We start from the raw sequence: 21,983 nt of genomic DNA, 5'->3' as shown, positions 1-21,983 counted from the left end.
ATAAAAAATGGTCTCATTGTTACAGTGGAACTTTTGAGGTTATCATTCTAATTTGAATGATTTTAAAGCCTTGCACAATTCCTGTCATTCCATGGCTATCTCTTTACAGGAAACATTCTTGAAAACTGCTAATACTGTCACCTTTCAGCAGTTTTTTTTTACACTGGAGTGGCAACTTTTGTGATAGATGAGTTTATCAAGCTATGGCATCTGTAGTTAACCAGTATGTACCAAACTTGTCTATGTCATTGTATACATCCTTGGAGGTCATGGTCATCTGTATCTCCTTGGGTCATACCATCATAGATTGTTCTCTACTTTTCTTCTGGAGAGATTTACAATCAGTTGGACTTTGATGTTATTACAGAAGAGTTACTGTTTCCTTTTTTCCTCATGGATGACTTTAGGTAATGGTTGTTATAATTATTTTCATGCATCAAGTCGGTCATTTACTGCCATTGATCTATCTCTCTGTTCCTCTTCACTTTTCTTTTGGTGAAGTATTTATGGTGATCCATGAGGCAGTGATAATTTTCCTGTTGTTTTGTGGGAAGGCTTAGAAATTGGTCTGGGATACCTTTCATAAGTATTTCACTCATTTTCAGTTGCACTGCATTCCAGTGGGCTCACATTTGTACTTGGCAGGCCTGACATCAGAGCCAAAAGAAACCTTGCATTAAGTTCACAACTAGTATTTGCATCATCTCTCTCCTGCGTACCTTCGCCTTCTCCTGTTTTTTTTGTTTTTTTTAACCAGACATTTTTCTTGATGTTTAATGGAAGGCTGTTGTCCTACCTTTTCATAAACCTGGAAAAGATCCAAATATTCCTTTTAATTATTGTCTAATTGCTTTGACTACCAGTCTTTGTAAGGTCTTAGAGAGGATGTTTAATACTCCTTTGATTCCTTGTGTTAGAGGGAATCTGATTGAAGTGTTTAAGGTTTGTTATGATGAGAAATCCACTTGAAATAAAAATGTATCTCAGGATGGCTGGTATGGGTATTAACACTTTTACTAATAAAGCAGAGAACAACATTTCAACCTTCTTAGGTCATCTTCAGGTTAACAAAGATTGCTTAAGATTGTGAAAAGAATTAATAATGTTGATGCATAATTATTTTTCATACTTCACAGCAAGCATTATAGAACTAGGGGATAAAATTATAGACTTAGGCAAGGTAGAAACCATCTTCAGTTAAGTGTTATTTTGAACAGGTTGGTTGGTCTGTGGAATGGGTTATTTTGGATGTTGTGTAGGCAGTAAATTTGAGTAAGTTTAAAAGAAAGCTTGATAGATATGTGAATGAAAATGGCTGGTTTTAATTGTGTGTTAATAGTTTGCTGTCCCTGATCATTATGTTATGTTAAACAACCTCTTCTGTCCCATCCAGTGTGGGTTCCATCAATAGTGCTTCATCATGGACCACCTGATTTTACTTGAATTCTTGAACTCGGAGAACCTTTCTCAAGAGAGAACATCTTGTTTCTTCCTTCTTTGATCCCAAGAAGGCTTATGACATTACATGGAGGTACAGAATTTTGCTGAACCTCCATTCATATGACTGCTTACCCATTATTTTTTGTAATTTTTTTTACATGACAGGTGATTTCACCCTTTCTTATTTATTTACTCAAGAACATGGAGTCCCTCAGGGCTGTGTCTTAAGTATCATGCTTTTTAGTGTGAAAAATCAATGCTATTACTTGACACTTTTCTCCTGCTGTTGTTGCAAACAGTCTTTGTCGATTTCCACATTTCATGTTGTTTATCGAACATGAGGTTTATTGAGCAGCACCTTCAAATTGCTTGTTAAAGTGAACAACAGAAGACAGTTTTACCATTTCTTTCTCAAAGACTGTTTGCCTGCACTTTTGCCATCATTAAGGTTTACATCCCAAGCTTCATCATACTACAATGGAACTTTTGCTTGAAAGGTATTGGAAAAACGTTTTTATTATACAATGTGCACCCCCCCCATACTTCATGAAAGTTTTATCCTGTGTGTATGTAGATTTGCAATAGGGGCCATTATTTTCCCATTTTGCCTCTGTTTCCTGTCATGAAAATTTTTTCTTCATACTCGGGGTTCAGATGTGATGTTATGAATACACCACATGCAGACCTAATGCACTAATCTATATAAATATAATAGGACTATCTGTTGTACATTCATGTAATTACTTTGCAGGTTGTGGATGGATCTTTACCAAAATTGGTTGGAGGCTCATCAGGGCCATGGAGAAATACATATAATTTTCAATTTTGCATTTTGCTGTTTTATGAGAGTTTTTTTAGGTTTTTTTCACTACTTTGCTCCTGTTGATGGTTCTTTACTAAATTTGGCATGCAGGTTTGTTAGGTCCATGAGGAGATAATTCAAATTTACATTTTTACATTTTTTGATTTGGTCTTTTTATGGGTATTTTGGGGTTTTTAAAATTTTATGTAAAGGAAACAACTTTTCATATCCTAAGATAATCTTTCATCAATCACAAATTCACATAACTTCCGTCCAGGGTATGGGTGTCCCAGTTAGTATCTTTAATGTTGTTCTTTCTGTGGTCACCAAGACAGAGTTCTTGGGACTTCTCTTTCACCAATAGCAAGTTATTTTTATTTCTCACATCAAGCAGCTATGTGTCAAGTGTTTAAGGGCAGTGAACATCTTCTGAGTCCTCTCTTCTTGGGAGTGGATAGATGATATGTATTCAAAACTATCATGCCCTCATTTGTTCTTTGGTTCTGCCAGTGTCCCTGCCTTGAAGATGTTGGATCCCATTCACCATCTGCTGGTTTGGCTCTGCACAGGGGCTTTCTGCACTTCTCCAGTCCACAGTTTGTACACTGAGTCCCATGAACCTCCCTCTTCATCTCTGCTGTTTGCAACTTTGTGTACAGTATTCTACCAAGTTTCAATCTGAAGTTGGGTTTTCCTTCCTTGGTGGATTATGCTCTTTTGAAATAGGTTATCTGCAATTCCTTCTTTTGGCTTTATGATCCAGGTGCAGTTGGCTGACTTGGATCTGTCATTGGATGATTTTGCTGTCTCCAGTAGTCAGCCTCTTCCCACTGTGGCTAATTACCATTCCTACTTGTGACCTTTTTTTGAGTCATATAAGGAAGACAGATACTTCCATTTGAAAATACTGTCATCTCTATACTAAACATCTTTCAAACCATTCCTATCTTTATATGAATGATTCAAAATCAGGTGACTGTGTGGGCTCTGCTATGGTTTGTTGTCACTCAGTGGTGACTTGCAGGATCCCTCTACAGTTTCTGTTTTCACTGATGAGTTATATGCCATATCTCTTGCCTTGGATTATGTAAAAGCTATGCAGTACACCAGTTGTACTATTTACACTAACTCTCTTAACTGTCTAATGGCCCTGGCATAGTTTAGTGCTAATTCTCACCTTGTTTTCATCAATATTCAAAAACAACTTGCAAGTTTTTGTCTATCTTTTAATTCAATCTAGCTTTTCTGGATACCAGGCCACATCTGTATTTGTGGGAATAACCTTGCTGACACTGCAGCTAAGTCCAATTGCTCTTGTACCATCATGGCCCTTCCTACCAAGACTATGGTCCTGTATTCAAGGTTTGGCTGCATGCCAGATGACAGTCAGAGCGGGGTGCAAAATGTACGAGCATATCCAGATTAAACATACTGTTGCTCTTAAGCCATTTTGTTTCCGTAAGTAGAAAGTTATCCTGGCTAAGCTACATGTTGGATACTGTTTATTAACTTCTTGTTTTCTTTCATCTGGGACTCATACACCAGTGTGTGTGGCCTTTGTGATACTCAAGTCACAATAACCCACATTTTACTGTTGTCATTGTGACTATTAGCAGTGGCACCATTTTGGACTTCTTTTCTAAGAGTTTATTACTGACATTGATTGGTTTCTTCTTTACTTCATATTATTTTACATTTTATAGTCTTTTACTTTTCAGATTTTTCTCTTGGTTGTTTGGTGCAGCTAACCTAGCTGCTCTGCATCAAAGAAACCAAACATAGAACTCTTCTTGCATAGATTGTAAAATGTCTTGCTAGGTTTTGACATGCACGGCTTTCGTCTTGTATGTTAGTGCAGTTTCCTATTATTTGTATGTCGAGGAAAGGTAATAACTTAATCAGTTTTTGTTATTTATTATTTGCTTCAGTTAAATAAATGTTTGAGAAGTTAATTTTCTGTTCATAAAAAATCGAGGGTTCTGTAATCTAGAGCCATTGTGAATACTAACATTATATTTTGCTCTGGATACAGATAGAGATCATGTCATCTTTTAAGTTAGTAGAAACAGAACAGTGGTAAGTTTCATTTATAAGATAAAGTAAATACTATCTATTTGTATTAATTTTAAAGCTTTAGAAAAATGTTTAGTGTACCATTTCTTTTAACAAACTAGTAGTGCATAACATCGGTAGACCTACTGTGGTATATATATGAAAATAGGCTTTTAGTCCAGTGATTGCATAGGCCATGTATAACAGTATATTAAATACCTGTTTAAAGTGTGTTTTTCTTCTTATCATTAATCACAAGTTGACCAAAAACTTCAAATGTTCAATGTAAAATGCTACATAGTTACCATGCCACATGTTTGAAGTGTTTCAGACATGATAATCAGTGATGTCGAGAAACCCACTTGTTGAGTTTTTGCCAAATGTTGATTATTTGTCTGCTGATGTCAGGAATATATGGTATACAGCAGTATATGGTTTCGTGATTTTTTGATTCGTGAGATATATTTACTTTAGTTGGATGATTTTGCTTTCTGTCTAGGTGTGTGCGTATAATGTTTTCTACGGTTTGTGAAGGAAACTTATTGATGTTGATGAAGTATTGTTTTATTTTGTCTCATTCATTGTTAACTTTATCTGGTGAGCATAGTTTTATGGCTGTGTTTATTTGGTTTCTTACTATGTTGAGTTTTTGTTTTGTTTCATGCGCTGTGTCCCAAGGAATGTATAGTCCAGTATGGGTGATTTATCGGTGGATTTCTGTTTTGAATTGTGTGTCGGTTCTTGTAATTTTGAGGTTAAGAAATGATATTTGATTGCTTTCTTCCTGTTCACATGTGAAGTTAATGTTGGGATATATAGAGTTAATGTGATTGGAAAAATTAAGTGTGTGTTCTGTAGATGTGAATCCTGCAACCATGTCATCCACATATCTGTACCAGTATAGTGGTGGATGTAATGCTGTGTTAATTGCTTGTGTTTCAACTTGTGTCATAAAAATATTGGCTAGAACTGGTGATACTGGGTTGCCCATGCTTAGGCCATTTGTTTGTATTTAGTTTTGGTTGTTGAACATGAAGTTTGTCTTCATCGTGGTGAATTCTCTGAGGGTTTCTAATTGGTTGCTGGGAATGTCTATATAGTTGGGTTAGGGTCTCGGATATAGAGTTCTAAGGCTATCATGCAGGCTTCAGTGGTTGAAACTTCTGTAAAGAGGGATATAACATCGAAACTAGCCATTAAGGCTTTATGATTAAGTTGATTTAGATTAGACTTGAAATTAAAAGAGTCTTTGATGAATGAGCTGACTGATGTTACATATTTGGAGAATGCCCATGCTATGTATTTACCAAGATTGTAATTAAATGATTCATATGTGGACATTATTGGTCGTAATGGACAATCTGGTTTATGAGGTTTGGGGATACCGTATATTTGCGGTGTGCATGAGTCGGTTTTACGTAGGTAGGAATAATGTGTTTGTGAAATTGTGTTGGATTTTTTCATTTGTAGTAGTAATTTGTTTAGTTGTGTTTCGTGTGTCTTTGTTGGATTTGTGTGTATTGGTTTAAATTTGTTCGTGTCTGATAGGATGTTCTTCATTTTTTGGATGTATTCATTCGTGTTCATTATGACTATAGCGTTACCTTTATCTGCTTTTAGAATTTTTATGTTTTTGTCTTGTTTTAGGTTTTTAATGGAATTAATGTCTCTTTTTGTAAGATTGTTTTTTAGTTTTCTGTTTTGTGAAATTATGTTGATGGTTTTGTGAGAAAATTCTTTGAAAAAATCGTTTAAGATGTTGTTTTTAGGTGTTTCTGGAAAATATAAATTTTTAATTTTACCTGGGAAGTTTGGCTGTTGGATGTCAATAAAATTGCCTAAGTTGTCTTCTTTTTGTTGGTTGTTTCCTTGTTTTTGTTTTCTGTAGAAAGTATCACAAGTCTCCTGGCTAGGTCTTCTAAACATGTTTTGATTTCTATGGTTGGAATGTACCTAGGTGCTATTGCGAAGTTGAGTCCTTTGTTAAGTAGATGTATCTCGTCTGTGTTTAATTGCCGGTCGGATCTGTTAATTATGAGGTTAGTCAATGGTTTGTCGTGATGTATTTTCTGTTGTTTGCATCTTAGTTTTTCTAGTTTTTTGTTGTGGCAGATCTTTTTGTCTCTGTCGTTCTTACATATACAACAACGTAAACCCAAAATAAACCAATATAAAGGAACGCTTTATACCTATATTAATATAATAAAATAAATAAAATTATATATTCAAACATCTAATACCGCCCTCTACATTTCGACACACAGTTACACAACCCCTTTCAAACATGTGGTCAGCTTCCGGTCAGTTACCTCTTTCTTTGTGAACCTGACGATGACCGAAGAAGGTCTTAAACGTTGTTCGCTCTTCTATGTAAAATATTTTCTCAACCCAAACGAGCCGTTTTTGCATATCAATGTTTCAGACATGTTGCTTTTTATGGATTATTAATTTATATTAACTCTTTTTGCACTACATAAGCCTTTAAATCTGTTTCTACACATAGTGACCGAAGTTACATTTGAAATTTAACTAAATAAATTTACTCTCGAGGTATATTAATGAAATTGACATAATGTATACTGTGATTCAAAGTTTTATGTTATCTAAGGTTTGATTCCTTTGTTTCATAGGAAACTTTTAAAACATAAACTTCAGTTCTGTTGTCAAGATGCATGAAATATCACATCTTTCACACACTGTATATTGAATCACATAACATCTGTCCTTAAATTATGAATATACAATAAGTATGTTTACTTGCCCTGTTGACACGTTTCAAAGTTTTTTGGCTGAGTTTGGATAAAATTATAGATAAAGTTTTCCAGTCTCCAACTGGTGTCATGTTCTCCTTCTATACATAGCTTTGAGATTAACATTCCACATGTACTTATTTGATGCATGTGTTTGTAATCATAAGGAATAGCTCATTTTGCACTGTGGTTCAACAACAGTTGTGTGAAATTCACTTATTGTCTTCGGGTAGATGTAACTGTCAGTAGTATTATTGTCTTCGGGTAGATGTAACTGTCAGTAGTATTATTGTCTTCGGGTAGATGTAACTGTCAGTAGTATTATTGTCTTCGGGTAGATGTAACTGTCAGTAGTATTATTGTCTTCGGGTAGATGTAACTGTCAGTAGTATTATTGTCTTCGGGTAGATGTAACTGTCAGTAGTATTATTGTCTTCGGGTAGATGTAACTGTCAGTAGTATTATTGTCTTCGGGTAGATGTAACTGTCAGTAGTATTATTGACTGCATTGCCCATGACACCACTTACAGTTGTTTTTTAAAGTATGCTATAGTTAGAGACACTTAAGTTGTATTTAGGCCTTAGTTTTATATTTTAGTTAATGGCGTGTTATTTGTGTTTTAAAATGTATAATTGAAAGGATAAGAAACATTTTTTAAATTTACTTTAAACACTGCCCCAGATCTCAAGGCTTACACATCTGTGCCGAAGATACTGTAATACAACCCTAGGACACCATTGCCTTCCGTCAAGATGAATAATAATGACAGGAAAGAAAAATAAAACATTAGAAATTATATGTGAGAGAGAAAGAAAAAGACAAATTTAGAAACATAATGTAAATAAGATTAAAAACATTAAAATATATGTTCATCTTTCTATTTATTAATTTTAAACATTTCATTCCACTTATTATTGATTATAATATTTCCACTTAGTGATATGGTAGAGAAAAAACATGTACCTTAAAAAATCACATACATTAAGAGGTTCTCGAGGTTATGAAATGAAATATGAAAAATAATAGATGGAGAAAAGTATTTTATAATGTAAAAGGAAAAGCATTTTACACTTGAACTATTAAGTGTTTCAGTGCAAATAACTACAATAAATAAGTAACATACTTTTAGTTGAAAGACTTAATTAAAGTAATATGATTTTTTTTTATGTATAAGATACTTATAATCATTAACAAAATCTTACCAGTTTGTGAGAATAGTTTAAGAAAGCTCAGAGTTATTGTGTCTATTGTTGCACAACTATCCTTTGCAGGAGTCCTTTGCAAAAGTGTTATGGCAATATACTTGCCATTAGGCTCAAAGGGCTAAATTTTAAATTTTTATCTAAAGTGTTAGAAATGATACTTGAAAGATCTTCCATTTTTTATTCCCATTTGCTAACTATGCACTGTTTTTCAATTTCTTTCTTTTAGCACTTATCTTTACCAAGAAGAAAGCAACTTAATTTACGTACCCATATCTAATAACACAGGTTCCTTGCCAGATTTAACCAATCTTCATTTTCCTTCACCTTTGGCAACATCAGTGGATGTGGAAGACCAATCAGGCTTGTCTTACAATCAGCTTAGTCTTTCCCAGTCTAACATAGTTAGTTATACTCATCAAGTTCCTTTAACACCTCAGCAACAGCACACACATGTTATTGGTGAGTGTTGTTTCATCTTTGATAACTTGTCGAAAGAAAGAAAAACATTTGTAATTTCTGCTTCTTTCATGGCACAGAACATGCATATTTGTTATTTTCTTAGTTAAAACAAATGAATTGGTATCACTACTTTTAAAGATTGATTTTGGTATTTCATATTTAAAAATGTTAATAACTATGAGTGCAATAAAGATTAATATTTAATGATGTGCCAAAAGTCTTTGTTGGGGTAAGGCATTCAACTTAATGTTCATTGAGGCATATAAGTCTTGGGGCATTCAGCTTAATGTTCATTGAAGCATATAAGCCTTGGGGCATTCAGCTTAATGTTCATTGAAGCATATAAGTCTTGGGGCATTCAGCTTAATGTTCATTGAGGCATATAAAAAAATGAGGCATTCAGTTTAGTGATCTCGGTAGATAAGCAATAGGGTGCTCAACATGATGTTTGTTGAAGCATATAAGGCATTCAGCATAATGTTCATTGAGGTATATAAGCAACTAATGGAAACTAACACTTGCCACCTGAGCCAGTCCAGCATCCTTTAGTGTGGAGCTTTGGATGGTCAGGAAAGGAAAGACATTCAGGAAATTGCTGATTTAGGGTTATTTATCTTAGATTTCAATGAATGAAGCTTGGCATGAGTTCCATATTGAAAAAAACTAAATATTAATCAAAATATAATATGGTGAAATCTGTATGGATTATAGTATGATGGTACCATACTATGAATTATATACCACCTTACTTATAATTACTCTTCATTGTAGAGATTACATTTTAATTTGAGAATATCTAGGGACATGATTGTGCAATGTATCTGCTTCAGCACTTTATCTTTGGGCTTTATTGTGCTGTTAGTTTTACAAAGAAAACTAATGATTTCTTATGTTTGATTTTAGTTCCCCTCTTAAAGATAATTTTATTGTACCCATTGTTTAATGTTTTGCTGTCATTACACTAATTAACTGATGAATCACCAATTTAACTGGCATGACAACTTGATCAGGAGATCTTCAAATAAGTTCTTCCCTCATTCTACCTGGACCCACTGTTTAATTTAATCACTACACTTAAACCATCACATTCACAAACACATCTAGGACATTTCAAACATGTTTTATTGCTAAACTGTTTTACTTTAACTTCTCCATGTTGGCTCTTAAGTTTAAGCTCTTGGCTTGATGTGGTTCAGCAATCTAGATCTCAAGAAAAAGTATCAAACATCTTCCTTCTGTCTTATCAAAACAACCTACATATTTCCTGAATAAATAATTTTTGGTATAAAAATGAGCTTGCAATTAAAGAAAAAGCAGAGGAATTTCAGTTAAGAAGTTGTTTGGTGTCAAACTTGTGTCTTCTGTGGCTAATATGTGTGTGAATTATCACAAGAATCAGTTGATGGTGTTATTTGATGTCAAACTTGTGTCTTCTGTGGCTAATATGTGTGTGAATTATCACAAGAATCAGTTGATGGTGTTATTTGGTGTCAAACTTGTGTCTTCTGTGGCTAATATGTGTGTGAATTATCACAAGAATCAGTTTATGGTGTTATTTGGCGCCAAACTTGTGTATTTTGTGGCTAATATGTGTGTGAATTATCATGAGAATCAGTTGATGGTGGTGTTTGGTGTCAGACTTGTGCCTTCTGTGGCTAATATGCGTGTGAATTATCACGAGAATCAGTTAATGGTGTTATTTGGTGTCAAACTTGTGTATTTTGTGGCTAATATGTGTGTGAATTATTATGAGAATCAGTTGATGGTGGTGTTTGGTGTCAAACTTACGTTTTGAGTTGTGATTGTCATAACTCAACAGTTTCTAGTCTGTGTACTCATTTTTATACTTTTGTTTTTTCAGCATTCAAACTTAGTTAGAAGTATTTCTACTGGTATATGATGATACATTTCAGTAAGGAAAGCCAGAAAGAACATCCATTATTGCTCAGTATCACCAAGTTTTATTTAAGGGGACTGAGGATGAATATGAATTATGTGGATATGATTGTTGCACTAACCTTGTAAGGATTACGGCTGGCAAATTAGTGTGTATTCTAAAACCTTCTCACAGACGGTCTCTCTCATAGAATAAACAATAATTGCATACACCAGCCAAGAAGGAAGTTTGGTATCTGTAAGAACTTTAAAATCAACAAGTGAACTCTTTCTGGGTATAACTTGTATATAAGAAGTCTGTTTAATTGTATGAGGAAACTCCTTACTTAGTAATAACATGAAGTGAAAGATATGGTGCCAAGTATGATGCTACTACTATACTTATTAGTATGTAACAAATACAAATTCTGCTACAACCAGAGTTGAAGAGAACTTGTTAAACTTGAACAATCACAGTAGTCGAAAACAAAACTTTCAAACAGTTGGAAAACAAATTTTATCACCTGCAAAAAAAACAAAAGACAGTAAGTCCGTGCCTGTCCAGTACTTGGTATTAACATTAATGAACATTACAACATAAATATCAGTATTTTGAACTTCAATAAATGATGGAATTAGAAACATGAAGAAGTGGAAGAGCTGGCTCTAAAGAAACACAACATTCCAAACTTAATATCCAGTAACAATCAATAAATAATTTGTTCTACTTAGTCGTGAAATTTCCTTGAGAATAAAGTGTTTAAGAAACAGTTCATCTAAAGAAGTCTCATAGTTACTTTTAATAACACAGCTTTCAACTATTCTCTATTTTAGCTATTTTTTATTTTACACATTTTAAATGATGATGAGTGTTTGTTTAATGGAGAAATATTACATTATCTGTATTTCTGAATTAATGTTTATTATATTGAATGAAAGTATGAATAAGAAATGATGTATTTGTTTGTAAAAAATGTTTTGTGTTTTTTATTAAGGTCCAAGTGTCCATGGGAGTGGACTTGTCCAGTCAGCAGCAAGAATGGATTGTGGAGGAAGCCGTCATAATAGTCCAGGTCCGTCCCCTTCACCCTCGTCCCAACATAGATACCATCATAACTCCAGCAACCTGGTAATTGGAAGCAGTAATATACGACATCATGGCCTTCATTCTTCAAAACAGCAACAGAAAGTATGTTACACCCCCCCAAGATATGAAACTCCCCAATTTACAGTGGAGGTAGGGTTGAGACCAGAGATGGCTTATAAAGTCTATGGTTCTTTCTGCTGAAATGTGTTTTGCTATTTGGTAGTAGTCTCATTCTAATATGCCCCCTCTGCATCTTTAGATCTACTGTTTGATAACCTGAAATGCAGACAACATCTTTTGGTGAAGCTTCATGTATTTTTTTCCAAACTCTTTCCTACAGACAGTTAATTTCTTCTTTTATGTTTGTTAAATCTTAAACTCCAAGTAGACTTTTCTCATCAAAAGCTAACATTTACAGTCCATAGTTTCATTTCTCAGACTGTTCTTGTGGAAAAACAAACATTTTTGTTGTTATAACCTTAAGTTTCACTCACAGGAAGATAACATTTATTCAATATACACCCTATTTTCAGAAACTGCATAGATATATAAACAAGATTTTGTAGGTGAATGGATGTTTGTGGCAAAACTCAGTTTGATGTTTGTAAAGTAATTTATGTATTTAAGTGTATCCTTTACATTTTGTTATTGACAACACTTATGTGACACACATTGTTTATTTTAACAGATTGTGTATTATTTACATAAAAATTCCTCTAATGTATTTATGCAACATTTTTAGTGTTAACTAGTTTCCATACTTCTCAGATGTGTGCACTGTGACGTTTTAGACAAGCAACTGAAAGATGAGGTTGAAAAGTTAACAAGTTGTGACACAAATATTAACATTTAGTTGTGGTTCACTTTCTTGTTTTGTTATTCAATGAGAAAGCCATATGTTTATTTAATGCCTGAACTATGCTTTAATGATGTATTAGGACTACAAAAAGTGGTAATTCTAATGACAATATCACTAAAGATTTTTAAATATATATCAGAAAATAATTAGTATTCAATACATTATTTGACATAGCAAGTAAAGTGCCAAATCTGATGATTTCTTTATTATTAGTGTGTACAAGTATGTCAGCTACATTTGTATATAAACAAGTAAACCACAGACGTTTTGTTTTTTTACACATTCCTCATAATTTTTTACTGCAGCTTGAGAACAGAGGTGTCTGAAAATAACATTTACTTTTTTATCTCGTGTCACAGAAGTCACTCTCGAGTAAGATTTGTGATAATACCAGTAATTGTCAGTTGAGCTGGATGATGAGAGCTAAAACAATGTATGAACTGCTACTTATGTTTACAGAATAGTACTTTAATATTCACTGTTTTAAATGCAAGATTAATGTGGAATAAAAAAACTGCAGGTAACTTGTTTTTAGAACATTTGTTAGGCCTTATGGTTTTTCCAATATTTTGCTGGTTTTGGGTGTTAAAACTGGTTTTGTTACATGTTTAATTACTAGGTCATTATCAATCTGTTCTTTTGAATTTGATGAAGAAAATATAAACATTATAAATGTTTTCAGTTTAAGTTTATTTCTGAAGTTGCCACCCAATGGCATAGTGGTATGTCTGCTGATTTATGACACTAGTAACCAGATTTTGATAACCATGGTGGAACTGAACAGATTACCCATTGTGTAACTTTGTGTGTAACTGTAGAAAAAACAAATTCTCATGACAAACTGATGTTTGTAATACAAGTAAAACTGTGATTTGGTAGTAACAATCGAACTAAACAATATTTGTTTCACACTAGTGTGTCTCATGATGTGTAGAAAACTTCTGAAGTTTAATATGTACAAAAAACAACTGATCTTTCAGTTCTAATTTGAGGATTCCTAATTTGATGTTAATTTTAAATCGTCAGGCTTATGTGACTGCACTTAAGTTTTCAGCATTGTTCACTGATGGTTAAGTGTATTATATTAATATGCTGTTGGAACTTCACTACTATTTATTCTTCATTTCATATCACCATGCTCATTTATGACCCAACTAATAGTCGTGCATCATGATGGTAGCTTTGCAGCTTAGTTTACATTGTAAACAAGAAACACAATAAGCACACCCCCTCCTCTCTGTAGTTTTGCATAACCGTTTTGTTTCACAAGAACAGTTGTTTCCCAGTCCCTGTTTCAACATAGACACTACATCTGGTGACCTGACAGGTATGTCGTTATATAGAAAAGTATGAATATGTATTCCATCATCCACCTGCTTGAGGTATAAGATGGTTGAATAGAAAATATGACTGGTAACCTTATCTCAGGAAACCAATACCAATTTCAACTTTCTTCCCTACAAAGCTGTTATTTCTGTAGTGTAAATGGTCCAGAACAATGGTCTGACTATAAGTAGATTTTCTTTATCTGTGTATCCACTCATCACCACTACTTTGACCTTGTCAAAGTGTCCAGTGATTATCATTAATTACTTTGAAATAGGTTCGTAAGACAAAGTGTTCCAGTTTTTGAACTTATTCCACCAACTGATGCATAGAAAAAGTCATAAGAATTGTTATATTTGTCAAAATACACTTATACTTAATTAGTTGTCACTACATAATGCTAGTTTTTACCTGGCTATGCACTGTTCATATGGCTTTAAGCACCGTTCATACAGTTTCAGGAACTGTTTCTACACATTGTTACTGTTGATATTATTTTTCTGTCAAGAAAACAACTTCTGTTATACTTCCAGAAGGAGATCCTTTGTGTTCGTGTTACATATTGTTTACTGGTACAGGTCATGGTTATGTTGCATACTGTTTACTGGTTCAGATCATGATCATGTTACATACAGTTTACTGGTTCAGATCATGATCATGTTACATACTGTTTACTGGTTCAGGTCATGATCATGTTACATATTGTTCCCTGGTACAGGTCATGATCATGTTACATATTGTTCCCTGGTACAGGTCATGATCATGTTACATATTGTTTACTGATACAGGTCATGATCATGTTACATACTGTTTACTGGTTCAGGTCATGGTTATGCTATATGCTGTTTCATGGTTGTGTTATATACTGTTGCTTGGTACAGGTCAGTTGTCACTGATCTTTATGTTCATAGGTATTCATCTGCTACAGTATGTCTTTCTTTGTTACCATGTCTGAGTTATGATTAGTAGCTGATTTTCTTTGTTATCATGTCTGGGTTATGATTAGTAGCTGATTTGCTTTGTTACCATGTCTGGGTTATGATTAGTAACTGATTTTTTTTGGATTGTCATAATGCCCCAAATTGTTCTGTTTATTTTTGTTTTCTCAGTGCCGTTAAGTACAAAGATATCTTTGTCTCAGAAGGTCTAAACGTCCAATTTCAACACACTGTTATGATCTGATTGTATGAATATCTTTGTCTCAGAAGGTCTAAATGTCCAATTTGAACACACTGTTATGATCTTATTGTATGAATATCTTTGTCTCAGAAGGTCTAAATGTCCAATTTGAACACATTGTTATGATCTGATTGTATGAATATCTTTGTCTCAGAAGGTCTAAATGTCCAATTTGAACACACTGTTATGATCTTATTGTATGAATATCTTTGTCTCAGAAGGTCTAAATGTCCAATTTGAACACACTGTTATGATCTGATTGTATGAATATCTTTGTCTCAGAAGGTCTAAATGTCCAATTTGAACACATTGTTATGATCTGATTGTATGAATGTCTTTGTCTCAGAAGGTCTAAATGTCCAATTTGAACACATTGTTATGATCTGATTGTATGAATATCTTTGTCTCAGAAGGTCTAAATGTCCAATTTGAACACATTGTTATGATCTGATTGTATGAATATCTTTGTCTCAGAAGGTCTAAATGTCCAATTTGAACACATTGTTATGATCTGATTGTATGAATATATTTGTCTCAGAAGGTTTAAATGTCCAATTTGAACACACTGTTATGATCTTATTGTATGAATATCTTTGTCTCAGAAGGTCTAAATGTCCAATTTGAACACATTGTTATGATCTGATTGTATAAATGTCTTTGTCTCAGAAGGTCTAAATGTCCAATTTGAACACACTGTTATGATCTGATTGTATGAATATCTTTGTCTCAGAAGGTCTAAATGTCCAATTTGAACACATTGTTATGATCTGATTGTATGAATGTCTTTGTCTCAGAAGGTCTAAATGTCCAATTTCAACACACTGTTATGATCTGATTGTATGAATGTCTTTGTCTCAGAAGGTCTAAATGTCCAATTTGAACACACTGTTATGATCTTATTGTATGAATATCTTTGTATCAGAAGGTCTAAATGTCCAATTTCAACACACTGTTATGATCTTATTGTATGAATATCTTTGTATCAGAAGGTCTAAATGTCCAATTTGAACACATTGTAATGATCTGATTGTATGAATGTCTTTGTCTCAGAAGGTTTAAATGTCCAATTTGAACACATTGTAATGATCTGATTGTATGAATGTCTTTGTCTCAGAAGGTCTAAATGTCCAATTTGAACACACTGTTATGATTTGATTGTATGAATGTCTTTGTCTCAGAAGGTCTAAATGTCCAATTTCAACACACTGTTATGATCTTATTGTATGAATATCTTTGTATCAGAAGGTCTAAATGTCCAATTTGAACACATTGTAATGATCTGATTGTATGAATGTCTTTGTATCAGAGAGGGCTGTTGCTTACGATTTCTGAAAGCAATGAATTTTAGTGCCATCACATTACCTATATGCAAAGTGAAACTGTCAGAATTGTTCTGATATATGCTGTACTATTGTGACTTTGTGATTTGCAAATTAAAGATAATTTTAATATAACGTACTTGACTCGCATATATCTTGATTTCATCATTGTGTTTGTAGTTGCACTTTTTGTGCATTCATTGTAGGAAAGTTCAGTTGTATGCACGCTACACTGTAGTTAGATGTCACTGCTGGACTAAAGAGTCGTTTTGTAAATTTGTATTTTATCACACAATACATTTCTTCATTCGGTATTAATGCTACAAATTAATATTTTGTACATGAATTAGACTTGTTTTAGAGTTCGTGATGAGTATGTATTTACTGTCTGATTTAGGGTCTGACCATGGGTACTAATGCTTTATCATTGAATAATTACTCACTTTACCAGCCATCATTCAGTGTTTATCACCAACAACAGTCCAACCAGAGTTCACATCATGACTATGTAGAAAACCAAGCACATTCACAGGTAAGATTTCTGAGTAGTTCTTCACCTACCAATAAAGCTCAATATTTCTATAAGTAAGATATCTGAATAACATGTATAAGTACAGGTATTCTCTCAGTCTTCAACAAGTAAGTCCAGTGTCCAGCAGTACAGGAAGTTTATTGTATTTTACAAGAATGATTAGCATACACTAAAAGAGCAGCAGTTTCAAGTCATTGTAAACCAAGCAACATTCAAAATTCCTAACCATTAAGTAGCACAGTCTTGTTATGTTTTGGCTGTTTCCAAAGAATGGTATTCATGAAATAAAACTGTTATATGATGTAGTATCAATGAACATAATGATCCATAGAATGGAGCACTTGGTGTTCTCTGTATCAGTCAACAAATAGTATGACACGGCTTTTCACCCTTGATCCGTCTCAAAAGGGTTAATGTACCTGTGTGAGGTTTTGTGTTGTACTTAGCACACTTTACTTGTCTCAAGGAAAAGTAGTTTAAAATGTAATAGTTTCCAGAACTTACACAAATAGTTGTAATTTTTTATTATAGTTTAAAATATAATAATGTCCAGAACTTAAATAGTTTTAATTTTTTTATGACAGTTTAAAATATAAGTCTCCAGAACTTACTTAAATAGTTGTTAATTTTTATGACATATAAAACTCGACCTTGGTGATTAGTCGAATTTGCTGATTAACTGTCAGAACCAGTAATGAGTTACATTCAATAATTAATTGTTTTTACATGAGGTTATTCTTCACATTTTCAGATAGTTTGTTTTTAAAGTAATTTTCAAATTATTCTTTATTTAATATGATAAACAGCTTCTAGTGGTTGTAATTAAGTGGAATTTGTGTAAGCATTATTTCTTGACTGATGAAAACATTACATAGATATATACTTGGGTAAATAAAATAATGAAAATTCTCTACTTTCACTGGGAGTGGTCATAATGGCTCTCTGTTAAAACTTAGCACAGTTGCAGTTAGAAAATGTTAGTTTATTTATGTATGTTGTTTAAACTGGGTAAAATCAATATAAAATTTATATTCAATAAATAAAGGTTTAAGTTATAAAATATTTTGTATTGCCTACCTACATTCAATTAGGTTTAGTATTGAAGATTTCTTTAAGAGACATGCTCTAACACATAAATACTTTCATAAATATAAAGAATGTTTAAAGAAAGTATGGAAACATTGCTGGGTGTGTCTTTTGTTCTCAACTTACCATTGAATGTCTATGATCAGTGCTATAGGATCTTCAACTTGGAACTTCTTAGACAATTTTATTTACTGAGACATAACGGTCATTCTTGCTTTATCCAATCATATCGAAACTTACTTTATGGCTGTTTCATTAATAATTTATCATAAAAGGGTGACAGCTAAGGTCTGTGTAAAAACTAAGCAGTACAAAACAAAGGAAATGATCGAAAATTGAGAAATGAATAATATATTCTCAAGAGGTGATGGTGTTTCTTAGTAAAAGTCATTCTCTAGGATGGACAGAAAAAATTGTATAAAAGTCAATATATCTGTCATTTACAAGTGTAACTCCTTGAGGTATATGAAACCTTTGTACCAACCACTAAAACTTTAATATTTCAAACAAAATGAGTGTTCATTGTTAAAAATATTTATAGTAGATTTTAAAATAAAATATAAATCTTGCATAATAAACAGTTTCAACCTTCACAGATTCCGTATCATACCAACAGTTCATCAGGTCAGTCATATAGTGATCCTACTTCTGCAGTGTCTCCAGGCCTTCAACACGGCTCATCCCTGACCAAAAGTCCCATAACAGATACTAACTATTTACTTTATCAACAACATCGGAGTCGCGAAGCCACTGTTGTACCACAACTACAGTTTGGGCAGAATCACACCATGGGTGAAGATCTTGACCAGTCTTACAAGTTTGTTATGGTATGTCTATGGTCTTGATGACTTAGTCTTACATGTACAGAAACTTTTAAAAATTGCTCAGTGGTAAGTTTGAAGGCTTATAATACTAAAAATTAGATTTTGATACCAATGATGAGCACAGAACACACCTCATTACGTGGCTTTTTGCTTAATAAACTTTAACTACTCCATTTTTACATGCTCAAATGAAGTTAGATTGCATAGTGTTCCCCATCAAAGTCCATAAATGGGTTGAATTTTCCATGTAAGGTAAAGAAACTTGTTATGTCTAAAAAACTTTTCTTCTGGTATTAGATAAGCATCTGAAAGTTTTATTGTTAAGACTTATCTTTGGTACATCATTTTTGTAAATCTTAGTTCACATTTAACCCATGAGAGGGCGTTAGCATTTTAGGACCACCAGTTAACATTAGATAAGGCCCGGCATGGCCAGATGGGTTAAGGCGTTCAACTCGTAATCCACCCCTTTCAGCCGTGGGGATGTTATAATGTGACAGTCAATCCCACTATTCATTGGTAAAAGAATAGCCCAAGAGTTGGTGGTGATGACGAGCCCCCTTCCCTCTAGTCTTACACTGCTAAATTAGGGATGGATAGTGCAGGTAGCCCTTGTGTATCTTTCTTACACTGCTAAATTAGGGATGGATAGTGCAGGTAGCCCTTGTGTATCTTTCTTACACTGCTAAATTAGGGATGGATAGTGCAGATAGCCCTTGTGTATCTTTCTTACACTGCTAAATTAGGGATGGACAGTGCAGATAGCCCTTGTGTATCTTTCTTACACTGCTAAATTAGGGATGGCCAGTGCAGATAGCCCTTGTGTATCTTTCTTACACTGCTAAATTAGGGATGGCTAGCACAGATAGCCCTTGTGTATCTTTCTTACACTGCTAAATTAGGGATGGATAGTGCAGGTAGCCCTTGTGTATCTTTCTTACACTGCTAAATTAGGGATGGATAGTGCAGGTAGCCCTTGTGTATCTTTCTTACACTGCTAAATTAGGGATGGATAGTGCAGATAGCCCTTGTGTATCTTTCTTACACTGCTAAATTAGGGATGGACAGTGCAGATAGCCCTTGTGTATCTTTCTTACACTGCTAAATTAGGGATGGCCAGTGCAGATAGCCCTTGTGTATCTTTCTTACACTGCTAAATTAGGGATGGCTAGCACAGATAGCCCTTGTGTATCTTTCTTACACTGCTAAATTAGGGATGGCTAGCACAGATAGCCCTTGTGTATCTTTCTTACACTGCTAAATTAGGGATGGCTAGCACAGATAGCCCTTGTGTATCTTTCTTACACTGCTAAATTAGGGATGGCTAGTGCAGATAGCCCTTGTGTATCTTTCTTACACTGCTAAATTATGGATGGCTAGTGCAGGTAGCTCTTGTGTATCTTTCTTACACAGCTAAATTAGGGATGGACAGTGCAGATAGCCCTTGTGTATCTTTCTTACACTGCTAAATTAGGGATGGCTAGTGCAGATAGCCCTTGTGTATCTTTCTTACACTGCTAAATTAGGGATGGCTAGCACAGATAGCCCTTGTGTATCTTTCTTACACTGCTAAATTAGGGATGGCCAGTGCAGATAGCCCTTGTGTATCTTTCTTACACTGCTAAATTAGGGATGTCTAGTGCAGATAGCCTTCGTGTATCTTTCTTACACTGCTAAATTAGGGATGTCTAGTGCAGATAGCCTTCGTGTAGCTTTCTTACACTGCTAAATTAGGGATGGCCAGTGCAGATAGCCCTTGTGTATCTTTCTTACACTGCTAAATTAGGGATGGACAGTGCAGATAGCCCTTGTGTATCTTTCTTACACTGCTAAATTAGGGATGGACAGTGCAGATAGCCCTTGTGTATCTTTCTTACACTGCTAAATTAGGGATGGACAGTGCAGATAGCCCTTGTGTATCTTTCTTACACTGCTAAATTAGGGATGGACAGTGCAGATAGCCCTTGTGTATCTTTCTTACACTGCTAAATTAGGGATGGCCAGTGCAGATAGCCCTTGTGTATCTTTCTTACACTGCTAAATTAGGGATGGCCAGTGCAGATAGCCCTTGTGTATCTTTCTTACACTGCTAAATTAGGGATGGCCAGTGCAGATAGCCCTTGTGTATCTTTCTTACACTGCTAAATTAGGGATGGCCAGTGCAGATAGCCCTTGTGTATCTTTCTTACACTGCTAAATTAGGGATGGACAGTGCAGATAGCCCTTGTGTATCTTTCTTACACTGCTAAATTAGGGATGGACAGTGCAGATAGCCCTTGTGTATCTTTCTTACACTGCTAAATTAGGGATGGACAGTGCAGATAGCCCTTGTGTATCTTTCTTACACTGCTAAATTAGGGATGGCCAGTGCAGATAGCCCTTGTGTATCTTTCTTACACTGCTAAATTAGGGATGGCCAGTGCAGATAGCCCTTGTGTATCTTTCTTACACTGCTAAATTAGGGATGGCCAGTGCAGATAGCCCTTGTGTATCTTTCTTACACTGCTAAATTAGGGATGTCTAGTGCAGATAGCCTTCGTGTAGCTTTCTTACACTGCTAAATTAGGGATGGCCAGTGCAGATAGCCCTTGTGTATCTTTCTTACACTGCTAAATTAGGGATGGACAGTGCAGATAGCCCTTGTGTATCTTTCTTACACTGCTAAATTAGGGATGGACAGTGCAGATAGCCCTTGTGTATCTTTCTTACACTGCTAAATTAGGGATGGACAGTGCAGATAGCCCTTGTGTATCTTTCTTACACTGCTAAATTAGGGATGGACAGTGCAGATAGCCCTTGTGTATCTTTCTTACACTGCTAAATTAGGGATGGCCAGTGCAGATAGCCCTTGTGTATCTTTCTTACACTGCTAAATTAGGGATGGCCAGTGCAGATAGCCCTTGTGTATCTTTCTTACACTGCTAAATTAGGGATGGCCAGTGCAGATAGCCCTTGTGTATCTTTCTTACACTGCTAAATTAGGGATGGCCAGTGCAGATAGCCCTTGTGTATCTTTCTTACACTGCTAAATTAGGGATGGACAGTGCAGATAGCCCTTGTGTATCTTTCTTACACTGCTAAATTAGGGATGGACAGTGCAGATAGCCCTTGTGTATCTTTCTTACACTGCTAAATTAGGGATGGACAGTGCAGATAGCCCTTGTGTATCTTTCTTACACTGCTAAAT

General features: G+C 34.5%; 1 protein-coding gene across 1 annotated transcript in view; it reads left to right on the top strand.

Annotated features, from left to right (window-relative positions):
- LOC143239965 (CREB-regulated transcription coactivator 1-like) overlaps nucleotides 1-21,983 on the top strand; it is a 47,005-nt gene that overhangs the window by 14,161 nt on the left and 10,861 nt on the right. The window contains exons 3-6 of the mRNA XM_076481661.1: nucleotides 8,477-8,709; nucleotides 11,580-11,821; nucleotides 16,752-16,886; nucleotides 18,569-18,799. Of these exons, the coding sequence (XP_076337776.1) occupies nucleotides 8,477-8,709; nucleotides 11,580-11,821; nucleotides 16,752-16,886; nucleotides 18,569-18,799 (841 nt within the window). The remainder of the gene's footprint in view (nucleotides 1-8,476; nucleotides 8,710-11,579; nucleotides 11,822-16,751; nucleotides 16,887-18,568; nucleotides 18,800-21,983) is intronic.

The sequence above is a fragment of the Tachypleus tridentatus genome, chromosome 13, assembly GCF_004210375.1.
Source record: "Tachypleus tridentatus isolate NWPU-2018 chromosome 13, ASM421037v1, whole genome shotgun sequence".
Taxonomy (NCBI): domain Eukaryota; kingdom Metazoa; phylum Arthropoda; class Merostomata; order Xiphosura; family Limulidae; genus Tachypleus; species Tachypleus tridentatus.
This window is presented reverse-complemented; position numbering and strand designations above follow the sequence as displayed.